Source organism: Balaenoptera musculus, chromosome X (genome assembly GCF_009873245.2).
Source record: "Balaenoptera musculus isolate JJ_BM4_2016_0621 chromosome X, mBalMus1.pri.v3, whole genome shotgun sequence".
Lineage (NCBI taxonomy): Eukaryota > Metazoa > Chordata > Mammalia > Artiodactyla > Balaenopteridae > Balaenoptera > Balaenoptera musculus.
In genome coordinates, this window is record NC_045806.1 from 62,566,748 (window position 1) to 62,586,929 (window position 20,182).

At 36.4% G+C, this 20,182-nt stretch overlaps 1 protein-coding gene across 9 annotated transcripts in view; it reads right to left on the reverse strand.

The window, feature by feature from the left end:
* Positions 1–20,182, reverse strand: part of ATRX (ATRX chromatin remodeler) — a 241,231-nt gene that overhangs the window by 180,837 nt on the left and 40,212 nt on the right. For all 9 annotated transcript variants that reach the window (XM_036839559.1, XM_036839556.1, XM_036839558.1 and 6 more), the window contains one exon: positions 3,082–3,194. In XM_036839559.1, the coding sequence (XP_036695454.1) occupies positions 3,082–3,194 (113 nt within the window). The remainder of the gene's footprint in view (positions 1–3,081; positions 3,195–20,182) is intronic.

The following is a 20,182-nucleotide window of genomic DNA, read 5'->3' on the forward strand; positions in this document are numbered from 1 at the left end:
ATGATAGATCAGAACATCATGATTTTGAACCCATCATAGTAACATATCACTGAGCCAAGAATCATGAATGGATGTGGTGTAGGCAGAATTTCTAGGAATGGTCCCCAAGATTTCATGACCCCGAATCTTCAGAACCTGTGAATGTGAGGAAATAACACTCTCATGGTTTTGCTAGGTAAAATGGCACAGTTGACCTTAAAAATGGGAGCTCACTGGGGAGTGGTGACAAGGAGGGGGTCTAATCTAATCACATGAGACCTTTAAAGTAGAAAAATGACTCCAGCTCACGCAGAAGGTGCAGAGAAGCAAGCAAAAGGATAAGTCAGAGAAATTCAAAGCATGAGAAAGACACAATGTGTTTTTGCTGTCTTTGTAGATGGAGGGGGCCATGTGAGAGGAAATTAAGGAGCTGAGAGGATCCTGGCCAATAGTCAGCAAGAAATGGGGACCTCAGGCCTACAACCACAATGAACTGAATTCTGCCAACAACCTGAATGAGCATGGAAATGGATTTTTCCACAGAGTCTCCAGAAAGGAACATAGTCTTACTGTCACGTTGACTTAGGCCTTGTGATTCCCTGAGCAGAGCTCAGCAAAACCCACCTGGACTCCAAACCTACAGAACTATGAGATAATAAATTTGGGTTGGGACTTCCCTGGTGGTGCAGTGGTTAAGAATCCACCTGCCAATGTGGGGGATGCGGGTTTGATCCCTGCTCCAGGAAGACCCCACATGCTGCAGAGCAACTAAGCCCATGTGCCACAACTACTCAGCCTGCGCTCTAGAGTCCGCAAGCCACAACTACTGAGCCTGCATGCCACAACTAGTGAAGCCCGCACACCTAGAGTCCTAGAGTCCGTGCTCCGCAACAAGGGAAGCCACTGCAATGAGAAGCCTGCACACCACAACGAAGAGTAGACCCCGCTCGCCACAACTAGAGAAAGCCCATGTGCAGCAACAAAGACCCAATGCAGCCATAAATAAATAAATAATTTGGGTTGTTTTAAGCTGCCAAGTTTGTGGTAATTTGCAGTAAGAAACCATAAAAGCTAACTTCTGATGATGAAAAGAATACCTAAGTTTATTTCAAAGTAATCTTCAACAAATTACTTATTAGTTACAAAGGAATAAATCACACCTTTACAGTGGCTTAACCTAGAAAAACAACCATAACCAAATAACCTAAGTTAACATCACCAATAAACGGGGAGATTACATCACGTGCCTTGTGATATGATGTATGGACAAGAACATAACGCCACTTACATGGCAGTCCTGCCAAAAATTAAAAATCCCAATCTAATTATAACTAATCAGACAAATCCACATTGAGGGACAACCACCAAAATAATATATCTGTACATTTGAAAAATGTTACGGTTCCAGCTTGTTTCAGATTTGAAAAGGCTAAAGACCAAATAACTATATACATTGTGGCATCTTCAACTGGATCCTGGACTTGGGGGGGAAAGTTACCTATGAAAACACTGTTGGGGCAATTTATGAATTAAGACTACAGACTGTGGATTAGATAAAAGTACATATTTCATTTTATTCACCTATTTATCCCTCCCATTGTTATTTGTAACTTCCTGTATTTTGGTGTCACCATTCCGAATTATTTTCCTTCTCATTTAAGAAAACCCTTTAGTATTTCCTCTAGTGTCAGTGTGCTGACATCAAGTTCTCACTTTTTATCTTTATTCCACCTTCACTTTTCAAAGATGTTTTCACTGAGAAAACTTCGATGCTGGCAATTATTTTCACTTGTCACTTTAAATAAATCATTTCTTCATCATCCAGCTTCTAACATTCCTGTCATCAAATGAGCCATCAGTGTTACTGTTGTTCAGAAACATTCAACATTCAAAAAGCAACGACATTTTTCCTCTGGCTGCTCCTAAGATTGTTCTCTTTGTTTTCGTTCTTTAGGAGTTTAATTATGATATTCATAGTTGTAGTTTTCTATTTATCCTGCGTGGGGTTCACAGTGTTTCATGAATCTACGGCTTGATGTCTTTCTTCACTTTTATAAAATGCTCAGCAAGGGACTTCCCTGGTGGTCCGGTGGTAAAGAACCCGCCTTACAATGCAGGGGATGCAGGTTCGATCTCTGGTCAGGGAGCTAAGATCCCACATGCCACAGGGCAACTAAGCCCACGTGCCACAACTACTGAGCTTGCGCACCTCAACAAGAGAGCCTGCATGCCGCAAACTACAGAGCCCACGTGCCCTGGAGTCTGCGCGCCACAACTAGAGAAGAGAAAATCCTCACGCCACAACTAGAAAGAAGCCCAAGCGCCACAGTGAAAGAGCCGGCACACTGCAACTAAGTCCCGACACAGCCAAAAATAAACAAAATAAATAAATAATAAATAAATCTTTAAACAAAAAAAAAGAAAATGCTCAGTGAATATCTCGTCAAACTCAGCTTCTGACCCATTCTCTCTTTTCTCCTTCTGGTACTCTAATTACACATATGGCTGAACTTTTCACTGTGATCTACCACTCTTCACCCTTTTTGTACATATTGTGTTTGTGTGCAAGTACGTGTGTGTGTGTGTGTGTGTGTATTCACCTCTTATATATGTGGCTACCCTTAAAAACCTCAAAACAAATTATGGTAATCATCATATATGATACAAGATACTTTTAAAAAGGAAAAAGGGAGGTAGAGAGGAGATGTTGTTTTTTATTAAAAAAAATTTATGTACCAAATCTACTCAAAGAAGTTATCAAACAACATAAAAATATAACTCATAATACATGAATAACTTCTAGGATAATATATTTCTGTACTATTCCTACAACTTCTAATACTACCTATTTTAAACAGTTAACATTCATCACCCACCTCTATAAAACATTTCCATTACACACAAAACCCTAAGTATATGCTTCTCTAAGCACCTATAACCATAAAACCTTACACTTCTTACTTATCTGAATTAAAATCTCAAGTATCAGATATTATCTAACTACTAGATACACAGGGGCTATTAAAAACTTTAATAACTGCACCTGCTCAAAAATAAACGGAAAATAGACTAGAAAATGTTACACATCCTTTTTCAATTTACCTGTGCTTTGGTTCATCGCAAGTCTTGGAGGAGAACTTGTTTCTTCAGATTCTTCTGATGAGTGTGCCAGAAAGTCATGAAGCTTCTGCACCAATGTATTCAACTTGCTTTCACTGTCAAAATAAAAATTTTAAGAATATCCTAACTTACCAGGTCATATATTAAATTAAATATAAAGTTTAACAAACTGAAAATATATGTACACTGTAAGTGGTCTGAAAGAATGCATACTCAAAGTAAGAATTAAAGAAAATGAATTTTCTTTATTTCACTGAGGATATGAAAACATGAGTAACAAAATCTACCTGTACACTTATCTACAATCAAAGTATAATTCAAGGACTGTGATAAACCATAATGGAAAAGAATATGAAAAAGAATGTATATATATGCATATATGTATATCTGAATCACTTTGCTGTACACCTGAAACTAACACATTGTTAATCAACTATACTCCAATATAAAATTAAATTTTTTAAAAAAGTATAATTCAAGGACTGTGATAAACCATAATAGAAAAGAATATGAAAAAGAATGCATCTATATGCATATATGTATAACTGAATCACTTTGCTGTACAACAGAAATTAATACAACACTATAAAATAACTATACTTGAATAAAATAAATTAAAAAATTAAAAAAGTACTATTCAAGGAAAATGCTGGTAGTATGAGATTTTGCTTTACATCATTTAAAATAATAATCCAGTAATTTATCAAATATATTTCCTGAGCACTTAGTCTCTGGAAGCCTTCAGTAGTTCTTTTGTTTATTATTCTATTTTCTGCTTAGAACAGAATAAATGTATAAATGACAAACACTAAGATGAATAAAACATAGAACAGGACCTAGAAGAGCTCACAGATTCCCAAGGAAATATTTATGTAACTAAATTATTACAGCATATCCTATTAAGTTACGTAATAAGTGTATCTGTAATCCAACAAACAGGGTTAAAAAAGTTAAAAGTTTAAAATGCAGAAAATAAACGTATACCCCATTTCTAATAAAAGATTTCCTAAACTTAAAAGCAAGAAAGAAAATAGATAAAACTGATTTCATTGGAATTCAAAACTTCTGTGTATGAAAAGATACCATCAAGAAAGTGAAGAGACAACCCACATAGCTGATGACAACTATTTTCAAACCATATATCTGAAAAGGCATTAATAATCCTTTTATAAAATATATACCCTTTTAATAATGTAAAGAATTCTTACAATTAAACAGTAAAAAAGCAAACCCAATTTGAAATGGGTTTTTTTTTAAACATTTAACCTTACTAATTTTTTTTTTAAGTTTAATTTTTATTTATTTATTTATTTATTTATGACTGTGCTGGGTCTTCGTTTCTGTGCGAGGGCTTTCTCTAGTTGTGGCAAGTGGGGGCCACTCCTCATCACGGTGCGCGGGCCTCTCATTATCGCAGCCTCTCTTGTTGCGGAGCACAGGCTCCAGACGCGCAGGCTCAGTAATTGTGGCTCACAGGCCTAGTTGCTCCGTGGCATGTGGGATCCTCCCAGACCAGGGCTCGAACCCCTGTCCCCTGCATTGGCAGGCAGACTCTCAACCACTGTGCCACCAGGGAAGCCCCTGAAATGGGTTTTAAAGAACTTAGATATACAACAACTCAACAACAAAAAACCAAACAACCCAATTGAAAAATGGGCAGAAGACCTAAATAGACATTTCTCCAAAGAAGACATACAGATGGCCAGCAGGCACATGAAAAGATGCTCAACATCGCAAATTATTAGAGAAATGTAAATCAAAACTACAATGCAGTACCACCTCATACCAGTCAGAATGGCCATCATTAAAAAGTCTACAAATAACAAATGATGGAGAGGGTGTGGAGAAAAGGGAACCCTCCTACACTGCTGGTAGGAATATAAGTTGGTGTAGCCACTGTGGAAAACAGTATGGAGGTTCCTCAGAAAACTAAAATAGAATTACCATATGATCCAGCAATCCTACTCTTGGGCATATATCCAGACAAAACTATAATTCAAAAAGATACATGCACCCCTATGTTCATAGCAGCACTATTCACAATAGCCAAAACATGGAAACAACCTAAATGTCCACTGACAGATGAATGGATAAAGAAGATGTGGTACATATATACAATGAAATACTACTTGGCCATAAAAAAGAACAAAATCGGGCTTCCCTGGTGGCGCAGTGGTTGAGAGTCTGCCTGCCAATGCAGGGGACACGGGTTCGAGCCCTGGTCTGAGAAGATCCCACATGCCGAAGAGCAACTAGGCCCGTAAGCCACAGTTACTGAGCCTGCGCGTCTGGAGCCTGTGCTCCACAACAAGAGAGGTCACAACAGTGAGAGGCCCGTGCACCGCGATGAAGAGTGGCCCCCACTTGCCACAACTAGAGAAAGCCCTCGCACAGAAACGAAGACCCAACACAGCCATAAATAAATAAATAAATAAACCCAAAGTTTAAAAAAAAAAAAAGAAAAAAAAATTATATTTAAAAAAAAAGAACAAAAGAACAAAATCATGCCATTTGCAGCAACACACATGCAACTAGAGATCACCATACTAAGTGAAGTAACTCAGGAAGAGAAAGACAAATACCACATGATATCACTTATATGTGGAATCTAAAATATGACATAAATGAACCTATGTATGAAACAAAAACAGAACCACAGACATAGAGAGCAGACTGGTGGTTGTCAAGGGGGAGGGGGTTGGGGGAGGGATAGGGTGGGAGGTTGGGGGTAGCAGATGTAAGATTTTATATATAGAATGGATAAACAACAAGGTCCTACTGTATAGCACAGAGAACTATATTCAATATCCTATGATAGACCATAATGGAAAAGAATATTTTTAAGAAAGAATGTATATATATGTATAACTGAATCACTTTGCTGTGCAGCAGAAATCAACACAACATTGTAAGTCAATTATACCTCGATAAAAAAAAGAAGTTAGATATACAATTCTAAGAATATACACAAATAGGAAGCACATGAAAAAATGCTCAAGATTGTTAATCATTAGAGCAAAATATAAATCAAAACCACAATGAGATACTATTTTACACTCTTTAGAATGGATATGATAATAATTTTTTAAAAATAAGGGTTGGCAAGGATGTAAAGAAATTGGAACTCACATACATTGCTGGTGGGAATGTAAAATGGGACAGTCAGTATGAAAAACATTTTAGTAGTAATTCAAAAAGTTAAACAGAGTTACCAAATAACCCAGCAATTCCACTCCTAGATATATACCCAAGAGAATGAAAACATATGCCCACACTCAAAAAACTATACACAAAAGTTCATAGCAGCAATATTCATAACAGCCAAAAAGTGAAAAGTACCCAAATATCCATCAACTGATGAAGAGACAATGGGATATTATACCCCAATTAAAAGGAATGAAATATTCATCTATACTAAGCATGGATGAACCTTGGAAACTTTGTGCTAGAAAATGCAGACACAAATTCCTACATATTGGATGATTCCACTTATATATGTAAAATGTCCAAGTAGGCAAATCCACAGAGGCAGAAAGTAGATTACTGGGTGCCAGGGGATAAAGGAAGGGGGAAATTGGGTGGTATGGGTTACCTTTTGGGGGCAATGAAAATATTCTAAAATTAGAAAGTGGTGACAATTGTACAATATTGTGCATTTAGTAAAAACTTTAAAAACTAAATTATATACTAAAATGGTTTAAATGGTTAATTTTATTTTATGTGAATTTCACCTCAATGGAAAATGCAAAATAGAGAAAGGAATTCAAGAATGTATCTGAGTAATAAAACTTTACATAAGAAATAAAACTTGTGCATGCAACCTCCAAAAACATAACCAAAATTTAATAGGCAAACTCATCTGAAAATAAAGAGATAAAGATTCTTATTATACTAAATAATACTGGGAATTCCCTGGTGGTCAAGTGGTTAGGACTCCATGCTTCCACTGCAGAGGGCACGGGTTTGATCCCTGGTGGGGGAACTAAGATCCCGCATGCCATGTGGCATGGCCAAAAAATAATAACAATACTAAATGCCCAGTAGATAAATGATTAAAAGACAAAAAAATTTTTAAAAAGGGAATATAACTGTGTAACAAAAGAAAATGGGAGAAAAAGCACTCCAACCTCACTAATCATCAAAAGAATGCACATTAAAACACTAGGAAACAGGTAACATCTCGGTCAGGCCTTCATGGGCCAGATACCACCCTGATTCAAGCAGGGTGCTGGGCTCCAAACCCAGTGGCCCCTCTGTACCATTTTTCTACGTTTGGTTAGGAAGAACCCAAGATATTTAGTGAATGAAAAAGAAATGAAATTAACAGGCATACTGCAACTAGACATTGTGTGTGGGATTTTGGTTGTTTTGATGGAGAGCGTTGTTTTAAATAATCTTGAAACAAACTTGACTCTAGAATATAGGTACCAAGAGGGTATGGTTTCTACTTTTTGCCATAACCTTCCTTTGGAAATGAGTCAGACGTACAAAAAAATTATCATCAAGTCATTCAGTATCCTTAATCTTCAATTAGAGAATGGAACCAGACGAAAAGATGCTACATGTCAACCAATGGCACACAATATTCCTGGTAACCAAAATTTTAAAATAAGAATGGACGATGTCATTCTACATCTTGTTCCATCAACAGATTACCAAACAGCAAAAGCGTTGTACTTTAGAAATGAAAGAGTACAGCAAACCAGCATAATGATGATTATCGCACTCATTCCTAGAATTCACAGCAATCCAACCACAAAGCCAGCTATCACGTGAATTCATACTGTAGCTGAACAAGGTCAAGACTATGGATAAATCAATGAAGCCCATTAATAGTACCTCAATATGCAAAAATTAAAACAAGAGGATACAATCAGAACTTTTTTGTTCTCTGAAGGACAGCATTCTTAGGAATGAACATATTTGTGTAATATTACACATTATGAGACCAGCTAGAAGTCCAATGGTGAAAAAAAAAATTGATACTTAAAAAATTTGCCCACTCATTTGAAAAATCTTCTCTAAGGGCAGATGTGATATTTGGAAATAGCCAAATGTCATTTAGAGTCAAGTATGTTGAATAATGAAAGATTATCAGGTGCATTAAAATTAGTTTTTGCCAAAATCCAAAGTATTCCTGAAGACTTAATTTCTTGCATGTCTTCTAAATTGGTTACAAAAGGAGAGTTCTTGAAGTATCCTCAGGAATGACATCATCATTGGTTTCAGTATGGCCTCCAAGGGTGACTATTTAGAAGGGAAATATTCATTCATTTATAAAAGCTCTGATGTCAGCTTTTAAAATCTGCCTCATTTCTAGAGTCATACATTGGAGATGGTCCTTGGAATTAAGTCTTATTTGTGGAAATGATATTTTAAACACACCAAATAAACTGTTTAAAAGACAACACTTGGGCTTCCCTGGGGGCGCAGTGGTTGAGAATCTGCCTGCTAATGCAGGGGACACGGGTTCGAGCCCTGGTCTGGGAAGATCCCACATGCCACGGAGTGGCTGGGCCCGTGAGCCACAACTACTGAGCCTGCGCGTCTGGAGCCTGTGCCCCGCAACGGGAGGGGCCGCGATAGTGAAAGGCCCGCGCACCGCGATGAAGAGCAGTCCCCGCACCGCGATGAAGAGTGGCCCCCGCTTGCCGCAACTGGAGAAAGCCCTCGCACGAACCGAAGACCCAACACAGCCAAAAAAAAATTAAAATAAATAAATAAATAAAAGTAGCTATTAAAAAAAAAAAAAAGACAACACTTATCAACACTTTTGTAAATTGAAGGATCTTTTCCTAAGGCAAAACTGCACACATTAACTTATCAGTTTTATAATTGTGAACTATTCTAAGTTATTTTTATTAAATCCAGACGTGGCTGTCACTCTCTTCCTCCTCCACCAAAATGTGAAGCTTACTCCACCAGTACTATACATTACTTAATTCTAGGTTCTAGGTATAAGTCCTTAAAATGATCCTTAAGAGTAGTTAAGGGCTTCCCTGGTGGCGCAGTGGTTGAGAATCTGCCTGCCAATGCAGGGGACATGGGTTCGAGCCCTGGTCTGGGAGAATCCCACATGCCACGGAGCAACTGGGCCCGTGAGCCACAATTGCTGAGCCTGCGCGTCTGGAGCCTGTGCTCCGCAACGGGAGAGGCCGCGATGGTGAGAGGCCTGCGCACCGCGATGAAGAGTGGTCCCCACTTGCCACAACTAGAGAAAGCCCTCGCATGGAAGCGAAGACCCAGCACAGTCATAAATAAATAAATAAATAAATAAAAGACCGTGAATTTCAAAAAAAAAAAAAGAGTAGTTAAAAATCTTGATTGAAGAATCTGATCAGCCTTCATACTCACAAACACACAATTACAACATGGGCTTGATGTAAATGACGAATGACATCTAATCTACCTATCTTCAAGAGGAACAAAAAAATTCTAAATTCCTAATGTAAGCTAACCATATCATAAATGACTGGATTTCAGACAAGTTTTAAGTACTAATGTCACTGTTTTTAACTATGGGCCATTTTCTTCACCCTGAATGTTTTATAACATTTCTTCCATGAGAAATGTGGAGTTCTAAAAATTACTAGTGTTTCACCTCTTTTGCATTATTTGGAGAAGTATATGTGTAAAGGAGCTGGCCTTTTTTAAATTAAACTTTTCATTTTGAGATAATCGTAGATTCACATGCAGTTGTAAGAAAGATCCTGTGTATGCATTACCCAGTATTCCACAATGGTAACATCCTAAACTATTTTTCGGGAATTCCCTGGTTGGCCAGTGGTTAGGACACAGTGCTATCCCTACTGTGGGCCCAAATTCAATCCCTGTTTGGGGCACTAATATCCCACGAGCCTCACAGCATGGCCAAACAAAAACAAAACAAAGGGATTAACCAAGATGGTGGAGTAGAAGGACATGCTCTCACTCCCTCTTGCAAGAGCACCAGAATCACAACTGGCTGCTGGACAATCATCGAAAGGAAGACACTGGAACTCACCAAGGAGGATACCCCACGTCCAAGGACAGAGGAGAAGCCACAGTGAGATGGTAGGAGGGGCGCAATCACATCAAGCCTCTTAGATAGCCTCAACCACCAGAAGACAGACAGCAGAAGCAAGAAAAACTACAATCCTGCAGCCGGTGGACCAAAACCCACAGTTACAGAAAGACAGACAAGATGAAAAGGCAGAGGGCTATATATCAGATGAAGGAACAAGAAAAAACCCCAGAAACACAACTAAATGAAGTGGAGATAGGCAACCTTCCAGAAAAAGAATTCAGAATAATGATAGTGAAGATGATCCAGGACCTCGGAATAAGAATGGAGGCAAAGATTGAGAAGATGCAAGAAATGATTAACAAAGACCTAGAAGAATTAAAGAACAAACAAACAGAGATGACCAATACAATAACTGAAATGAAAACTACACTAGAAGGAATCAATAGCAGAATAACTGAGGCAGAAGAACGGATAAGTGACCTGGAGGACAGAATGGTGGAATTCACTGCTGCGGAACAGACTAAAGAAAAAAGAATGAGAAGAAATGAAGACAGCCTAAGAGACCTCTGGGACAACATTAAACGCAACAACATTCGCATTATAGGGGTCCCAGAAGGAGAAGAGAGAGAGAAAGGGCCAGAGAAAATATTTGAAGAGATTATAGTCGAAAACTTCCCTAACATGGGAAAGGAAATAGCCACCCAAGTCCAGGAAGCGCAGAGAGTCCCATACAGGATAAACCCAAGGAGAAACACGCCGAGACACATAGTAATCAAAATGGCAAAAATTAAAGACAAAGAAAAATTATTGAGAAAGCAGCAAGGGAAAAACGACAAATAACATACAAGGGAACTCCCATAAGGTTAACAGCTGATTTCTCAGCAGAAACTCTACAAGCCAGAAGGGAGTGGCATGATATACTTAAAGTGATGAAAGGGAAGAACCTACAACCAAGATTACTCTACCGGGCAAGGATCTCATTTAGATTTGATGGAGAAATCAAAAGCTTTACAGACAAGCAAAAGCTAAAGGAATTCAGCACCACCAAACCAGCTCTACAACAAATGCTAAAGGAACTTCTCTAAGTGGGAAACACAAGAGAAGAAAAGGACCTACAAAAACAAACCCAAAACAATTAAGAAAATGGTCTTAGGAACATACATATCGATAACTACCTTAAACGTGAATGGATTAAATGCTCCAACCAAAAGACATAGACTGGCTGAATGGATACAAAAACAAGACCCATATATATGCTGTCTACAAGAGACCCACTTTAGACCTAGGGACACATACAGACTGAAAGTGAGGGGATGGAAAAAGATATTCCATGCAAATGGAAATCAAAAGAAAGCTGGAGTAGCTATACTCATATCAGATAAAATAGACTTTAAAGTAAAGAATGTTACAAGACACAAAGAAGGACACTACATCACGATCAAGGGAACAATCCAAGAAGAAGATATAACAATTATAAATATATATGCACCCAACATAGGAGCACCTCAATACATAAGGCAACTGCTAACAGCCAAAAAAGAGGAAATTGACAGTAACACAATAATAGTGGGAGACTTTAACACCTCACTTACACCAATGGACAGATCATCCAAAATGAAAATAAATAAGGAAACAGAAGCTTTAAATGACACAATAGACCAGATAGATTTAATTGATATTTATAGGACATTCCATCCAAAAACAGCAGATTACACGTTCTTCTCAAGTGCGCACAGAACATTCTCCAGGATAGATCACATCTTGGGTCACAAATCAAGCCTCAGTAAATTTAAGAAAATTGAAATCATATCAAGCATCTTTTCTGACCACAATGCTATGAGATTAGAAATAAATTACAGGGAAAAAAACGTAAAAAAGACAAACACATGGAGGCTAAACAATACGTTACTAAATAACCAAGAGATCACTGAAGAAATCAAAGAGGAAATCAAAAAATACCTAGAGACAAATGACAATGAAAACACGACGACCCAAAACCTATGGGATGCAGCAAAAGCAGTTCTAAGAGGGAAGTTTATAGCTATACAAGCCTACCTAAAGAAACAAGAAAAATCTCAAGTAAACAATCTAACCTTACACCTAAAGAAACTAGAGAAAGAAGAACAAACAAAACCCAAAGTTAGGAGAAGGAAAGAAATCATAAAGATCAGATCAGAAATAAATGAAATAGAAACAAAGAAAACAATAGCAAAGATCAATAAAACTAAAAGCTGGTTCTTTGAGAAGATAAACAAAATTGATAAGCCATTAGCCAGACTCATCAAGAAAAAGAGGGAGAGGACTCAAATCAATAAAATCAGAAATGAAAAAGGAGAAGTTACAACAGACACTGCAGAAATACAAAGCATCCTAAGAGACTACTACAAACAACTTTATGCCAATAAAATGGACAACCTGGAAGAAATGGACAAATTCTTAGAAAGGTATAACCTTCCAAGACTGAACCAGGAAGAAACAGAAAATATGAACAGACCAATCACAAACCATGAAATTGAAACTGTGATTAAAAATCTTCCAACAAACAAAAGTCCAGGACCAGATGGCTTCAAAGGTGAATTCTATCAAACATTTAGAGAAGAGCTAACATCTATCCTTCTCAAACTCTTCCAAAAAACTGTAGAGGAAGGAACACTCCCAAACTCATTCTATGAGGCCACCATCACCCTGATACCAAAACCAGACAAAGACACTACAAAGAAAGAAAATTACAGACCAATATCACTGATGAATATAGATGCAAAAATCCTCAACAAAATACTAGCAAACAGAATCCAACAACACATTAAAAGGATCATACACCACGATCAAGTGGAATTTATCCCAGGGATGCAAGGATTCTTCAATATACGCAAATCAATCAATGTGATACACCATATTAACAAATTGAAGAAGAAAAACCATATGATCATCTCAATAGATGCAGAAAAAGCTTTTGACAAAATTCAACACCCATTTATGATAAAAACTCTCCAGAAAGTGGGCATAGAGGGAACCTACCTCAACATAATAAAGGCCATATATGACAAACCCACAGCAAACATCATTCTCAATGGTGAAAAACTGAAAGCATTTCCTCTAAGATCAGGAATGAGACAAGGATGTCCACTCTCACCACTATTATTCAACATAGTTCTGGAAGTCCTAGCCACGGCAATCAGAGAAGAAAAAGAAATAAAAGGAATACAAATTGGAAAAGAAGAAGTAAAACTGTCACTGTTTGCGGATGACATGATATTATACATAGAGAATCCTAAAACTGCCACCAGAAAATTGCTAGAGCTAATTAATGAATATGGTAAAGTTGCAGGATACAAAATTAATGCACAGAAATCTCTTGCATTCCTATACACTAATGATGAAAAATCTGAAAGAGAAATTATGGAAACACTCCCATTTACCATTGCAACAAAAAGAATAAAATACCTAGGAATAAACCTACCTAGGGAGACAAAAGACCTGTATGCAGAAAACTATAAGACACTGATGAAAGAAATTAAAGATGATACCAACAGATGGAGAGATATACCATGTTCTTGGATTGGAAGAATCAACATTGTGAAAATGAGTATACTACCCAAAGCAATCTACAGATTCAATGCAATCCCTATCAAATTACCAATGGCATTTTTTACGGAACTAGAACAAATCATCTTAAAATTTGTATGGAGACACAAAAGACCCCGAATAGCCAAAGCAATCTTGAGGGGAAAAAACGGAGCTGGAGGAATCAGACTCCCTGACTTCAGACTATACTACAAAGCTACAGTAATCAAGACAATATGGTACTGGCACAAAAACAGAAACATAGATCAATGGAACAAGATAGAAAGCCCAGAGATAAACCCACGCACCTATGGTCAACTAATCTATGACAAAGGAGGCAAAAATATACAATGGAGAAAAGACAGTCTCTTCAATAAGTGGTGCTGGGAAAACTGGACAGCTACATGTAAAAGAATGAAATTAGAATACTCCCTAACACCATACACAAAAATAAACTCAAAATGGATTCGAGACCTAAATGTAAGACTGGACACTATAAAACTCTTAGAGGAAAACATAGGAAGAACACTCTTTGACATGAATCACAGCAAGATCTTTTTTGATCCACCTCCTAGAGTAATGGAAATAAAAACAAAAATAAACAAATGGGATCTAATGAAACTTCAAAGCTTTTGCACAGCAAAGGAAACCATAAACAAGACGAAAAGACAACCCTCAGAATGGGAGAAAATATTTGCAAATGAATCAACGGACAAAGGATTAATCTGCAAAATATATAAAGAGCTCATTCAGCTCAATATTAAAGAAACAAACACCCCAATCCAAAAATGGGCAGAAGACCTAAATAGACATTTCTCCAAAGAAGACATACAGACGGCCACGAAGCACATGAAAAGATGCTCAACATCACTAATTATTAGAGAAATGCAAATCAAAACTACAATGAGGTATCACCTCACACCAGTTAGAATGGGCATCATCAGAAAATCTACAAACAACAAACGCTGGAGAGGGTGTGGAGAAAAGGGAACCCTCTTGCGCTGTTGGTGGGAATGTAAATTGATACAGCCACTATGGAGAAGAATATGGAGGTTCCTTAAAAAACTAAAAATAGAATTACCATATGACCCAGCAATCCCACTACTGGGCATATACCCAGAGAAAACCGTAATTCAAAAAGACACATGCACCTGAATGTTCATTGCAGCACTATTTACAATAGCTAGGTCATGGAAGCAACCTAAATGCCCATCAACAGACGAATGGATAAAGAAGTTGTGGTACATATATACAATGGAATATTACTCAGCTATAAAAAGGAACGAAACTGAGCCATTTGTTGAGACGTGGATGGATCTAGACACTGTCATACAGAGTGAAGTAAGTCAGAAAGAGAAAAACAAATATCGTATACTAACGCATGTATGTGGAACCTAGAAAAATGGTACAGATGAGCCGGTTTGCAGGGCAGAAGTTGAGACACAGATGTAGAGAACGGACATATGGACACCAAGGGGGAAAACTGCGGTGGGTTGGGGATGGTGCTGTGCTGAATTGGGCGATTGGGATTGACATGTATACACTGATGTGTATAAAATTGATGCCTAATAAGAACCTGCAGTATAAAAAAACAAACAAACAAAACAAGTAATACTAAACTTTCATTGGGTTATCTGTATGGAAATATGTTAATATAAATGTTTCAGACATTACATGAAATTTCTAAAAATCTTATATGTTCTGGTATAATGTTATAAGTCATAATCCTAGTTATTACCTTAAAATGTATATCTCAGAAATAACTAATTTCTTGTCAACTGCATTATTATGAACTTTCATCAAATTTTTAACTGTGGTCATTGTTAAGTCTTTTGTCATTTACAGACAGTTCTGGGTGTACTCTGATGCTTTTGCAAATACGTTCCTATAAAAGGGTTTCATCTTTAAGAAATTCATGGAAAAGACTCTGACAAGTACAGGTTTCTGGTAACTGACTGTACTGCTGAACTGAATGAATAAGCATTTTCAGAACTCTAATGAAAAACTGATGAACTCATAAAAGTGCTAACAAAAGATCAAGATGAAAAAAAATTAATTACATGGGACTGAGTGAACTGATGAGGATGAGTATAATTTTTGTGACTTTCTGTCTGAATTAAAAAAAAAAAATCCCGCAAGGACTCAGAGGCAAAGAATATACAAATCAATTTTCACTGCAAAGTAAAGGAGCTGTTACAGTGGAGGATTACTGAACTGAATGTCAATATTATGACATAGTATGAGTGTGTTTCATGTTTGGTAATTGCAATCATTGTTGCTTTTGTTGTGGTCATCCATGTACAATGCTTGGTGTCAGTCTATTTATCTCCTGTAAAAATAAAATACAGTGTGTGTGTGTGAAAAAAAAAAAAAAAAAGTTCCCAAGAGAACAGTGAAAACAGTGTAAAACCTGATGGAGAGTATATCAGCATTAAACCAGGACTGCTGAAACAATACACAGAGGATTTGCAGTAATACCTGGTGGTTCCTTCCAGTGTACATCATAAATAGAATCACTGAAGCTTTTTATATTACCTAATCATTTTACTGCCTTCTAGATTTCGTGAACAAAATGGAAACTGAATCTCCATTCCATAGCTCATCCTTTTTCTCTAGATGAAGATGAAATTATTCTTATTTGCAAGGTACAGTTTGAAGTGTCCATATTTCTTAAGTTATACTTAATCACATCATTAATTCTCGATGTTGTCTCTTTCCAGTCTTGTACATGAAACTCCAGCAGATTTAATATTGGCTTTCATTATCTGGTCAAATCCTTCAGATGCTCTTTAAACTAGTCCAATTTGGGAGTCTCAACATTCTCTGTGTTAATAAAACAAGGGATGGAATTAAACAAACAAACAAACAAACAAACAAACAAAACAACTAATACTAAACTTTCATTGGGTTATCTGTATGGAAATATGTTAATATAAATGTTTCAGACATTACATGAAATTTCTAAAAATCTTATATGTTCTGGTATAATGTTATAAGTCATAATCCTAGTTACTACCTTAAAATGTATATCTCAGAAATAACTAATTTTCTTGTCAACTGCATTATTATGAACTTTCATCAAATTTTTAACTGTGGTCATTTTTAAGTCTTTTGTCATTTACAGACAGTTCTGGGTGTACTCTGATGCTTTTGCAAATACGTTCCTATAAAAGGGTTTCATCTTTAAGAAATTCATGGAAAAGACTGACAAGTACAGGTTTCTGGTAACTGACTGTACTGCTGAACTGAATGAATAAGCATTTTCAGAACTCTAATGAAAAACTGATGAACTCATAAAAGTGCTAACAAAAGATCAAGATGAAAAAAAAAAATTAATTACATGGGACTGAGTGATCTGATGAAGATGAGTATAATTTTTGTGGCTTTCTGTCTGAATTAAAAAAAAAAAATCCAACAAGGACTCAGAGGCAAAGAATATACAAATCAATTTTCACTGCAAAGTAAAGGAGCTGTTACAGTGGAGGATTACTGGACTGAATGTCAATATTATGACATAGTATGAGTGTGTTTCATGTTTGGTAATTGCAATCATTGTTGCTTTTGTTGTGGTCATCCATGTACAATGCTTGGTGTCAGTCTATTTATCTCTTGTAAAAATAAAATACAGTGTGTGTGTGTGTGAAAAAAAAAAAAACTCCAAGCAAACTAGGAATAGAAAAGGAACATACTGAAACTCATAAAGATGATCTACAAACAACCTATACCGACATTATAAAAAAAAAAAAAAAAAAGAGTCTGGGCTGGGTATCTGTAGCTCTAACTGCACGCCGTCCTTTACAATTTGCTCATGATGTTCATTTTGGCCTGACTTTAATGGGGAAGACAGCACACCATGATCTACCTCAGGCCTACTCATTACCTAAAGGAATCACTGGCCAGTCACAAAAACCAGTAACTAATTTAGCTTCTGAATTTAGTACATGCCCTACACTCAGGTCAAACTTGCTTTCTCTGCACACACATTGTTTTGTTCTGGAACATAAAGCTTTCTATATAGATGCCAAGGGGAAGCACAGAATTAGCGTCCTCATCTATGTAGCTCCCAGATTGAAAACAAAGAAACAAAAAAACCACCCAAAAGCCCAGAACCCTTAAGTCCTCACTTAATAGCAGGCTTATATGAATTCTCATCAGAGCAGTTGTTGGTGAGTTTAGGTAGGATAGGACAAGTGTCTTTGCCTGAAGCCATCACTGCCAGTAGTGACAGGAATTCTCATCTAGAACGTCACTAGTCTACTAGTCTAATTACGATGTCATTGCTGCCTCAGATCTAACAATGTTTTGCTAATTTCATAGCAACCCATAGCAGTTACTTTAGCAGTTAATTAAGAGTGTGGCACTTAGAGCTATTTCCGTTGTTTTTAATACACCTTGAGTACATCATCATTCTTATCATGAACACTTAAAAAATAAGGATGCTTGCAGATATATTACAAATTTGACAGATACTAGAAAATATATTGGACTAAAGAATTATTATTCACAAATAATCACTTCAAATTAACACTATTTACCCTTAGCTGATTTTCCTCTTTACATACTGCACGTGGTTGATATGTGTCCCATTTATGTTTCACCATTACTTAGACACACTTTAAGGTGTAAATCAAACTTGCCTAAACCCAAACCAATCCAACCCATTTTATCTCCTAAGATTTGAGTTATATCGCAGAATATTTTAGGTAACAAAACTCATTTTAATAAAGAAAGGTTATGAGTGAGGATGAGCACCTAAATTACTAGGCCAGAGACATGGAGGGTTATTACTGCTAATACTCCTAGCCAGGAGGAGGAAAAATGTTAGGCTGAGCAGGAAGAATGACTGCAATGCACACTGCCTTGGTGAGAGTACTAACTGAATACATATCCGGCAACAGTCTGGAGAGAACTTCCTAGATCTGGATAGTCAGAAAGGTTTAGAGAAGAGTAATGTTAATACACAAAACTTTACAGAACCTTAAAAACTGAAGCATTGGTTTCTACATATAACATTAGGACGTACTACAATCCAGAAACCTGGTTTGCAAATGTTAAGGAAATAACAATTGATGAAAACAATCCGGGAAGGGGGGAATGAGGGAGGAGCAATCCACTGAAGATGAAGTAGCCTGAGGCATTAATGTCCTTCAAAAACTGTAGCTTTCACTAGAAAAATTAGCAATATTTACATGAGTAAGTGGCATTTAGATTTCTGAATGTTGATTATCTTTCCTGATATACTATACCTTTAAAATCACCTTACATAAAATAATCTCAGGGACTGTGGTGATCATTTTACAAGGCATAAAAATACTGAATCACTATGTTGTATACCTGAAACTAATGTAATATTGTAAATCAATTATACTTCAATTTTTAAAAATTCTTTAAGTAAATAAATGGTTAAAAAATCCAAAAAAAACAAAAAACAAAACAAAACAAAAACTATTTTTCATTTTCACCCATTCATCTACCTGCTCGCACAGATGGGTGGCTGTCTTCTAGCAATGGACCATATAGATTCTCTAAAATTTGGACATATGTTCATGAGTATACTGACCAAAAACGGTCTTTTTTATAAACAAATAATCGGTAATTAACTTTACACTTTTGTTCACTTAACAACTGTTTAAAATAGCATATTATAATCCAAACTGGAAAGGAAGAGTAAACTTATCTTTGTCCACAGATGACATCTTACATGTAGAAAACCTTAAAGATACCACAAAAAATTCTTAACAGTTAATACACAAATTCAGTAAAGTTGGTGGATACAAAATTCACACTCAAAAATCAGCTGCATTTTTCCATGCTAACAATGAACAATCCAAAAAGGAAATTAAAAAAACAATGCCATTTACAATAGCATCAAGAAGAATTAAGTATTTAAGAATAAATTTAACCAAGGAGTTGAAAGACTTATGGAAAGCTGCAAAACAGCAATACTTTCACTGCTGAAAGAAATTAAAGACACAAACAAATACTGTTAAGATGACAATACTACCCAAAGTGATCTAGAGATTCAATTCAACTCCTATCAAAATCCCAACAGTTTTTTCACAGACATAGTAAATTCCATCCTAAAATTCATGATGAATCTCAAGGAATCTTGAACAGCCAAAACAGTTGTGAAATACAACAAAATTAAAGAACTCACAATTCCTGACCTCAAAACTAACTGCAAAAGCAACAAGGATTTACTGTATAACACAGAGAACTACATTCAATATCATGTAATAACCTATAATGGAAAATAATCTGAAAAAAAAAAAATATATATATATATATAAAAACTGAACTACCTTCCTGTAAACCTGAAACTAACACAATATGGTAAATCAACTATACTTAAATTTGAAAAAAAAACTAACTGCAGAGCTAAAATAATCAAAACAGTATGGTACTGGCAAAAGGACAATCATATAGAACAATGGAATAGAGAACCCAGAAATAAAGCCTTGCATATATGTGGTCAACTGATTTTCAAGAAGGGTATCAAAAACATTCAATGGG